Source organism: Capra hircus, unplaced genomic scaffold, assembly GCF_001704415.2.
Source record: "Capra hircus breed San Clemente unplaced genomic scaffold, ASM170441v1, whole genome shotgun sequence".
In the NCBI taxonomy this organism is placed as follows: Eukaryota; Metazoa; Chordata; class Mammalia; order Artiodactyla; family Bovidae; genus Capra; species Capra hircus.
Genome location: NW_017213926.1, coordinates 13792 through 23478, shown reverse-complemented (window position 1 = coordinate 23478; position 9687 = coordinate 13792). Strand labels below are relative to the sequence as shown.

Genomic DNA, 9687 nt, shown 5'->3' with positions numbered 1-9687 from the left:
TGCCTGGAGACAACAGATCTAGCTCATAGCTGGCAAGGACGAAGCAGGCAGCAATGGTAGCCGTGTCTTGATGCCTGGCACTTCTTTTGCTCTTAGTAAGCGGTGGTTGTTACACTCAGAACAAGCTTGTATAAGGACTGAGTGAAGGAAAATGGAGACCTTGCTGCCTTCAGAGTCCAAAATTCCATCCACTTTTAGGTCCAGAAACCCAGTTTTCTCTACTCTAACCCCTGTCCTGTTGCCACACACTCCACGGGCCCCAGATCAAGCAGGGGACAGAGAAGCCTCTAGGGGAAGATCTTGGGAGGTGCAGTGTGTCCTGCGGTTCTGCTGGGAGAGGGCTGAGCACACCCTCCTGGGTGTGGCCCACCCACCTGAGTGGGGGCAATGCTCCAGGAAGCAGAGAGCGAACAGAGCCAGCAGGGCTCCCAGCCCCGGGAAGCGCTCGGCTAAGCCTTATAAAGGGGCCAGTCTCCATCCAGGGCGCATCTCACTCATCCTTCTCCTTGGTGACGTCTGCTCTGATCAGGTAAGTCTGCTCCGGCCTATCTCTCTTTTCCAGGAGGAGCCGGGGAAGCAGCTCTGGAAGGGGATGCAGGAGCCTGTGGTCCAGTCCCGACTCTGCCGCCAACTGGGCTGTGTGCCTTCACCCCCTGCTGAGGTCCCATCTGTGTGGCAAGATGACCAATGCTCCCTGCCCCTCCACTGGCTCCTCGGTGATGCTCTTGTGGACACGTGCCCAGTGGGAGCTGAGGACCCTCCCCCTCCTCTTGCTTTCTTTCTTCTCTGGATTCATCTGCTTATCAGGTCAAAAAACCCACTGACCCCACCCTTGAGGAGAGTGGGAGCCCCAGCCAAAGCCTTAACCCCAGGCCTGGGACCCCCCCTACTCACCATTACTCTGGTGAGACGTCCTGCCCTGACCTGGAGAAAAGACTGATCAACCAGAGCTCCCCACCTCCTCCCAGCAGGAAAATGCTCAGGGACCGTCTGCACACGGGGCTGGCTCTGGTCTTGTCCACATTGACAGAGGCCTTGGGTGGGTCCTCTTACTGACAGAACAGTGGGCTCTTTCTCCTCCATCAGAAGGCAGTGGGGTTTGTCTTAGATATTGACACGCGTGACGCAGGGTCATGTCCTGGCTGCTGAGGGAAGTCTGGCATGGGAGGGCTGCTCTGTCCCGTTTCTCTGCTGGGGTCCAGGGCAGCCCAGACCTCTGACTGCTGGGAAAAGAACCTGCTTAGGGAAGTCAGACGTTCTCTTTATTCTTAATGAGGTCAGGCCTCGGAGGTGCAGATAGTGCCCAGTAACAGAAAAGCGGACGGACCTCCATCTCCCACATTCCACCCAACAGCCTAGAACTGAGTTGTATGTCCTTTCACTTCAAAATCCCAGCTGATTCTGATCCCCAGTCCCTCTTCCTCTCTCAGGGGTGGGACAGGAAGCCCCCCACCAGGGCTCAGGACAGGACTGCATTTCTGCCCACTTATTGTAGGCTTGCTTCATGGTCCAGGTGGGCTTCTAGGGGTCTTCCGGAAGCAGCCCAGGAGGCTCAGACTAGATCAGAGGGGACACTGTCCTGCCCCCGAGACTCTGACCCTGACGCTGAACCTGGAGGAGATGGATTTGCTGCTGTTTTGGGGGGTGGGGCTCCTCCACGGCTCTGGTTGCTGCGTCCCACCTCAGGCCCAGTCTTCTCACTGGGGCTGCCCCCCGTCTCTGCTTCCACATGCTGTGGGCCTCCCACAGAGGGTCTGCTGGTCTCCTTCACCTCCTCACGCCCTGAGCTGTGGGGACCCAGGCCCACGCCTGGGCACGCCTCCTGCTCCTCAGCCTCTCCTCCCAGCACGCAGAGAAGCAGTTTCTTCTGTCCCATCTGAGCCGTGCTGCCCTGGCTGCTCAGCCCCCATCCAGGTGTCCCGATCTTGGGGACCCTCCCCTGGGGAAGGACACAAAAGGTCACTGACCCCTCTTCCGGCAGCTCTCTGGAAGCCAAGATGAGCGGCTCTAAGCTGGAGCAGGCCATTTCAGCCTTGATCGACCTGTTTCACAAACACTCGGGACCCGATGACACCATCGAGAAGGAGGCCCTGCTGCAGCTGCTGAAGGAGAACTTCCCCAACTTCCTCAGTGCCTGTGTGAGTGGGGTCCTGGTCCCCATGGTGAGGGTCCGGTCCCCCGTGGTGCGGGGTCCTGGCGTGACTGAGGGCCCTTCCTGGGTGACTTTGGACAAGTCACTCTCATTTCCTGATCCTCGCTTTCTCATCTGCAAAAGGGCCTCATAGAACTTCCTATCCCGTCCTCTATCAGGGGGTAAAGAGATGACGTATGTGGCAAAGTAGGAAAATGTGTGGATACAAGTAGTCGATGATAAGTTATCAAAAAGGGCTACAACCGGAGGGCAGTGGATGGGTCCCCTCTCACCCTGTCCCACCTTCTGTAAACTCAAACTCTTCTGCTCACACCCTGAGAGGCTCTAGCAGCACCCCTTAGGGTTCTTGAGATCAGAGGGAAGGTGACAGAAATTCCATCATTGGCAGAATATTTTTAATAGGAACAAAATTTTATTTATTTATCTAAAAATATATTTGATTTACAATGTGTTTGGTTCAAGTATACAAACATAGTGATTTGATATTTTTATAGATTATACTCCATCAAAGTTATTATAGAACATTGATAATATCTTCTATGCTGTACTTTACATCTTTTTATCTCTCTGTTTTTTTTTATACCTAGTAGTTTGTACCTGTTAATTCCCTTCCCCTACCTTGCCGCTCCACCTATCCCTCTCACCTCTGGAACAACTAGGTTGCTTTCTGTATAAGTGTACTACTGACAGAATTTAACCCCTCCGTTTACAATGCATAACTCATTTGCTGACCTGCTTTAACTCAACGATTAGAATATTCTGAATGAATTACAAGAAAAAAGAGGTTGCTGCTGCTACTGCAGCTAAGTCGCTTCAGTTGTGTCCGACTCTTTGCGACCCCATAGACGGCAGCCCACCAGGCTCCCCCGTCCCTGGGATTCTCCAGCCAAGAACACTGGAGTGGGTTGCCATTTCCTTCTCCCCCCAAAAAGAGGCTACTAGGTAACAAAGAGGTTAGGTAAGTAAGAAAAGGGAACTCAGAGCATGTAGGATCCTGGAGGCCAAAAAGAGAAATAGGAGAGAAGGGTTAGGTGAAGATGACAAGGATGGAATTTATTTATTATTTATTTATTTAACTGAAGTATAGTCAATAATACAGTTATAATATATAGTTATAGTATAGTTATAATGTTGTGTTAGTTTCAGGTATGCAACACAGTGATTTGGTTATATCTACATATGAGTAGGGCTTATTTGGGGCTTTTCTGGTAGTTCAACTGGTTAAGAATCCACCTGTAATACAGGAGACCCGGTTTGATTCCTGGGTCAGGAAGTTCCCCTGGAGAAGGGATAGATACCCCCTCGGTATTCTTGCCCTGGAGAATCTCCATGGACAGATGAGCCCGGTGGGCCACAGTTCATGGAGTCGTAAAGAGTCAGACAGGCTGAGCCCAGCACATGGTTTATCCGAGTCCTGGAGCAGAACTTAGGTAGGTTCAGCCTGGTAGGGGTTGAGGGGGTGGTCTGGGGCTGGAGAGCACCCACCAGCACACTGATCAGGGCAACTCAGGGCAGAGTCTGCTCACCATGTGAATCTCTCATCCAAGTTCACATTTGGGGAAGGACTCTCTGTTGAACTGCAAGGCAATGTCAACGTCCCTACGTCATCCCTCATCTCCACTCCTCAATGCACACCAGACACCTTTGGGCTGTGCTGGGCCTCATTTCTCTGTCTCTGCCTCTTCCTCTTCTCCCAGCTCATCACTCTCATGGGGCTGAGTTTGCCTTGTTTTGTGTTTTTTCCTACAGGAGAAAAGGGGCAGAGATTACTTGTCCAATATCTTTGAGAAAAAGGACAAGAATAAGGACCAGAAGATTGACTTTTCTGAGTTCCTGTCCTTGCTGGCGGACATAGCCTCAGACTATCACAACCACAGCCATGGAGAGGAGCTCTGTTCTGGGGGAAATAAGTGAGTCCAGAGGCCTCCAGACAACCCAAGAAACAATAAAGTGTCTTTTCTCACCAGAAACTTGTGTTACTTCCTCCTTTTTGTTGCTGCATGTAGCTCAGAGAGAATACACAATGGTCAGTTACCTGCTTTGTAGATTCTCCAGTATATGAACAAATTCTTCATAGCAAATCTCCTTCCCAGTGTACAGCAGTGATGAGACTTTTTGCAAAGAAAATTGACAAGTGTATTGTCTAAGAGGAAACATCTCCTGAGGAAATACACAGACAGGCAGATTGACAATCACTCTGTGTGGTTTCAACACATGCCCACATCCAAACACCCTCATTCACACAATCCCAACCATCTAAATAGTGCAGGTGCTTCTGAAGACACTGGAACGTGGCCAGCGCTTTTTCCTGGGAGATCAGTCTCTTGCTCTGTACTCCCAGCCCTCACCGCCTGTAGGGACCCAGGGTCAGGGTATCTCTCCAGCCAGAGCGGGCAAGAGAGCCCCACCTTCATCAATTAGATTGTTCCTCAGCAGAGGAATCATCCTTGAATTATTGACAGTTTATATTGGCTGTTCCATGCACCAGTGATTAGAGAGAAGAAAAGTGTGAGGCTGTTACCATCCTGTGTTCTGGGCACTAAGAATTCTATCATGCGATTTTTGTCCTCAGAAAACGAAAACTCTTTAAACCAATGGTCCCAGAAGAAAACAGAGTGTACCCCTGTTAGAAAGGCTGGACTATTTCATGTAAGATCTCTCAGCTTCAATTTGACCAACAGTTACAAAATTCTTATTCAAAGGGGAAAAATTTCTGCTGAGGAAAAGGCCTACTGTTATATGTGGTAACTGATGCTGTCTTTTTAAATGTCCTTTTGAATCAGGTCTGTGTTAACAATAGTTTTACCCTCAATATATCCCCAGCCAAGGCGTTGTATACATAAGTGATAATGTACATTGTCAGATTTCTGTAACTGTACTCAACTGAACTAAAAATAAAGACGTGAAGGAACACTTATCCCAGATAAAGACAGGTGCGCTTACCTTCAGATAACCCAGAGCCTGTTCCTCAGCCAAGGCATGTGGTAGCTCCTTCACCAGGTCTCCATGGGAACTGGAGGGACAAAGTGTCAGGATGCTGATGAGGCTGCTCAGGGAATCCCTCAGCGTTTTTTTTTTTTTTCTTTCTGATGGGAACATGGGGTGGAGTCTATGCTTAAAGGAGGTTAGTAACTATGAACTGAGCTACTGTTGAATCATCCTCTTTGCTGGATGAAGGAGAGCAAAGGAGAGGAACAGGAAAGATATGAAATGGAGCTTCTGCATTTTAACTAATGAGAAGCTAACCAATGGGGAGAAAACCAAACACTAAAACGCATGCTGGCTTTCTGCTAAATCATCCATGTCTTCTGGATTTCTTCCCAGATTGCTGCCTCTCCAGGATACACAGCTGCAATTATTGTGCTTACTAAGTCATCTATGAGACTTTGCTTTTGTTTAAAAGCAAACTCTTTTAGAGGACTGTATTCAATCCTACCTTTCCAAATAGCTATTGTCAACCAAGTTTTATTTTTTCCCAGTCATTTCCCAAATAATGTGTGCATGTGCACTGAGTTAGCGGCTGTCCACACTCACATAAGTCATACATTTAATCATCCAAGTAGCTCCAGAATGAGAGCAGTACCCCTTTTCCATCAGCAGCCATATTCTCCTGAAAGAAAAGTGGGGAATGAGAGAGTTAATTCTTGGGTAGGTTGATAAGGAGTCCAGGGCCCCAGAAAAGGAGGAAGGGGTCTGGAGCCCTCAAGGAGGAGAAAGGGGTCCAGATACCTCAAGAAGGAGAAAAGGACAAACTTTTTTCCTACATTCCTTTGTTTAGTCACATAAAACTTTTTTTTTTTTAAAGCCAGAGCTAAAGATTACATGACAAAACAACTCATCTTGCTCAATCAGTTCAGTTACTCAGTCATGTTTAACTCTTTGTGATCCCACGGACTGCAGCATGCCAGGCCTCCCTGTCCATCACCAATTCCAGAGCTTACTCAAACTCATGTTCATCAAATCGGTGATGCCATCCAACCACCTTAACCTCTGTCATTCCCTTCTCCTCCTGCCTTCAATCTTTTCCAGCATCAGGGTCTTTCCAAATGAGTCAGTTCCTCTCATCAGGTGGCCTAAGTACTGGGAGTTTCCAGCTTCACCATCAGTCCTTCAAATGAATATTCAGGACTGATATCCTTTAGATTTGACTGGTTTGATCTTTCTGTCCAAGGGATTCTTAAGAGTATTCTGAAACATCACAGTTCAAAAACCATCAATTCTTCAGTGCTCAGCTTTCTTTATGGTCCAACCTCATATGCATATATGACTACTGGAAAAAGCACAGCTTTGACTAGACAGACCTTAGTTAGTAAAGTAATGTCTCTGCTTTTTAATATGCTGTCTAGGTTTGTCATAGCTTTTCTCCATTAGCCTGTTAATCTTTATCTGTTGTTGCTGCTGCTAAGTTGCTTCAGTCGTGTCTGACTCTGTGCGACCCCATAGATGGCAGCCCACTAGGCTCCTCTGTCCCTGGGATTCTCCAGGCAAGAATACTGGAGTGCCATTTCCTTCTTCAATGCATGAAAGTGAAAAGTGAAAGTGAAGTCGCTCAGTTGTGCCCGACTCTTAGCAACCCCATGGACTGCAGCCTACCAGGCTTCTCCGTCCATGGGATTTTTCAGGCAAGAGTACTGGAGTGGGTTTGCCATTGCCTTCTCCAATCTTTATCTATTAGAGGGCAAACCAGAATGAAAACCAAAATCACAGAAAACTAATCAAACTGATCACAGTGGACCACAGCCTTGACTAACTCAATGAAACTATGAGCCATACCAGGTAGGGCCACCCAAGATGGACGGGTCATGGTGGACGGTTCTGACAAAACATGGTCCACTGGAGAAGGGAATGGCAAACCAGTTCAGTATTCTTGCCTTGAGAACCCCATGAACAGTATGAAAATGCAAAAAGATATGACACTGAGAGATGAACTCCCCAGGTCAGTAGGTGTCCAATATACTATTGCAGAAGAGCAGAGAAATTGCTCCAGAAAGAATGAAGAGGCTGAGCCAAATCGAAAACATCACTGAGTTGTGGATTTGACTGGTGATGGAAGTAAAGAGTGATGCTGTAAAGAATGATATTGCATTGGAACCTGGAATGTTAGGTCCACGAATCAAGGTAAATTGGAAGTGGTCAAACAGGAGATGGCAAGAGTGAACATCAACATTTTAGGAATCAGTGAACTAAATGGACTGGAATGGGCAAATTTAACTCAGATGACCATTATATCTATTAATGTGGGCAAGAATCCATTAGAAGAAATAGGGTAACCCTTACAGTCAACAAAAGAGTCTGAAATGCAGTACTTGGGTGCAGTCTCAAATATGACAGAATGATCTCTGCTTGTTTCCAAGGCAAACCATTCAATATCACAGTAATCCAAGTCTATGCCCCAACCGCTAATGCCAAAGAAGCTGAAGTTGAATGGTTCTATGAAGACCTACAAGACTGTTTAGAAATAACACTCAAAAAAGTTGTCCTTTTCATTATAGGGGACTGGAATGCAAAAGTAGGAAGTCAGGAGATACCTGGAGTAACAGGCAAATTGGGCCTTGGACACAAAATGAAGCAGGGCAAAGGCTAATAGAGTTTTGCCAACAGAATGCACTGGTCATAGCAAACACTCTCTTCCAACAGCACAATAGACAACTCTACACGTGGACACCACCAGATAATCAGTTCTGAAATCTGATTATATTCTTTGCAGCCAAAGATGAAGAAGCTCTATACAGTCAGCAAAAAACAAAACCAGGAGCTGACTGTGGCTCAGATCATGAACTCCTTATTGCCAAATTCAGACTTAAATTGAAGAAAGTATGGAAACCACTAGACCATTCAGGTATGGCGTAAATCAAATCCCTTACAATTATACAGTGAAAGTGACAAATAGATTCAAAGGACTTCATCTGATAGACAGAGTGCCTGAAGAACTGTGGATGGAGATTTGTAACACTGTACTGGAGGCAGTGATCAAAACCATCCAAAGGAAAAGAAATGAAAAAGGCAAAAAGGTTGTCTGAAGAGGCCTTACAAATAGCTGAGAAAAATAAGAGACGTGAAAGGCAAAGGAGAAAAGGAAAATATACTCATCAAAATGCAGAGTTCCAAAGAATAGCAAGGAGAGATAAGAAAGCCTTCTTCAGCGATCAATGCAAAAAAATAGAGGAAAACAATAGAATGGGAAAGACTAGAGATCTCTTCAAGAAAATTAGAGATACGAAGGGAACATTTCATGCAAAGATGGGCACAATAAAGGACAGAAATGGTATGGACCTAACAGAAGCAGAAAATACTAAGAGGTGGCAATGATATACAGAAGAACTATACAAAAAAGACCTTCCTGATGCAGAAAATCACAATGGTGTGATCACTCAGGTAGAGCCAGACATCTTGGAGTGTGAAGTCAAGTGGGCCTTAGGAAGCATCACTATGAACAAAGCTAGTGGTGATGAAATTCCAGTTGAGCCATTTCAAATCTTGAAAGATGATTACTGGTTTGATCTTGCTGTCTAAGGGATTCTCAAGAGTTTTATGCAACATCACAGTTCAAAACCATCAGTTCCTCAGCACTTAGCTTTCTTTTTTCTTTTCTTTCTTTTTTTTTTTAGCACTTAGCTTTCTTTCTGGTCCAACCCTCACATCCATACATGACTACTGGAAAAAGCATAGCTTTGATTAGACAGACCTTAGTCAGTAAAGTAACATCTCTGCTTTTTAATATGCTGTCTAGGTTTGTCATAACTTTTATCCATTAGCCTCTTATCCTTTTCTGTTAGAGGGCAGACAGTATGAAAACCACAATCACAGTAGTCATGTATGGATGTGAGAGTTGGACTATAAAGGAAGCTGAGCACTAAAAAATTGATGCTTTTGAACTTTGTTGTTGGAGAAGACTCTTGAGAGTCCCTTGGACTGCAAGGAGATCCAAATAGTCAATCCTAAAGGAAATCAGTCCTGAATATTCATTGGAAGGACTGATGCTGAAGCTGAAACTCCAATACTTTGGCCACCTGATGTGAAGAACAGATTGATTGGAAAAGACCCTGATGCTGGGATAAAACTGAAGGCAGGAGAAGGGGACAGCAGAGGATGAGATGGTTGAATGGCATCACTGACTCGATAGACATGAGTTTGAGCAAGCTCCAGGAATTGGTGATGGACAGGGAAGCCTGGCATGCTGCAGTCCATGGGGTCACAAAGAGTTGGACATGACTGAGCAACTGAACTGAACAGAACTTCTTCCAAGAAGCGAGTGTCTTTTAATTTCATGGCTGCAGTCATCATCTGCAGTGATTTTGGTGCCCAAGAAAATAAAGTCTGTTTCCACTGATTTCCCGTCTATTGACTGTGATGGGACTGGATGTCATGACTTTAGTTTTTTGAATGTTGAGTTTTAAGCCAACTTTTCCACTCTCTTTCACTTTCATCAAGAGGCTCTTTAGTTCCTCTTCACTTTCTACCATAAGGGTGGTGTCATTTGTATATTTAAGGTTATTGATATATCACCTGGCAATCTTGATTCCAGCTGTGGTTCA

The 9687-nt window shown here is 46.0% G+C and overlaps 1 protein-coding gene across 2 annotated transcripts; it reads left to right on the top strand.

Annotated features, from left to right (window-relative positions):
* The first annotated feature begins 468 nt into the window (after window positions 1-468).
* LOC108633164 (protein S100-A7-like) lies at window positions 469-4122 on the top strand. Of its 2 annotated transcripts, none has more exons than XM_005677510.2 (3): window positions 469-529; window positions 1979-2138; window positions 3902-4122. In XM_005677510.2, exons 2-3 carry the CDS (start codon window positions 1998-2000, stop codon window positions 4064-4066), a joined length of 306 nt encoding a protein of 101 aa, XP_005677567.1. In that variant the 5' UTR covers window positions 469-529; window positions 1979-1997; the 3' UTR covers window positions 4067-4122. The 2 variants fall into 2 exon arrangements, with proteins under 2 accessions (XP_005677567.1, XP_005677566.1); XM_005677509.2 differs by having other exon boundaries at window positions 474-529; window positions 1982-2138.
* The last annotated feature ends 5565 nt before the right edge of the window (window positions 4123-9687 follow it).

Coding starts and splice junctions, on each gene's coding strand:
- LOC108633164 (XM_005677510.2), top strand. CDS start 1,998: ATGAGCGGCTCTAAGCTGGAGCAGGCCATTTCAGCCTTGATCGACCTG. Junction 2,139..3,901: donor CCAACTTCCTCAGTGCCTGT/GTGAGTGGGGTC, acceptor TTTTTCCTACAG/GAGAAAAGGGGCAGAGATTA.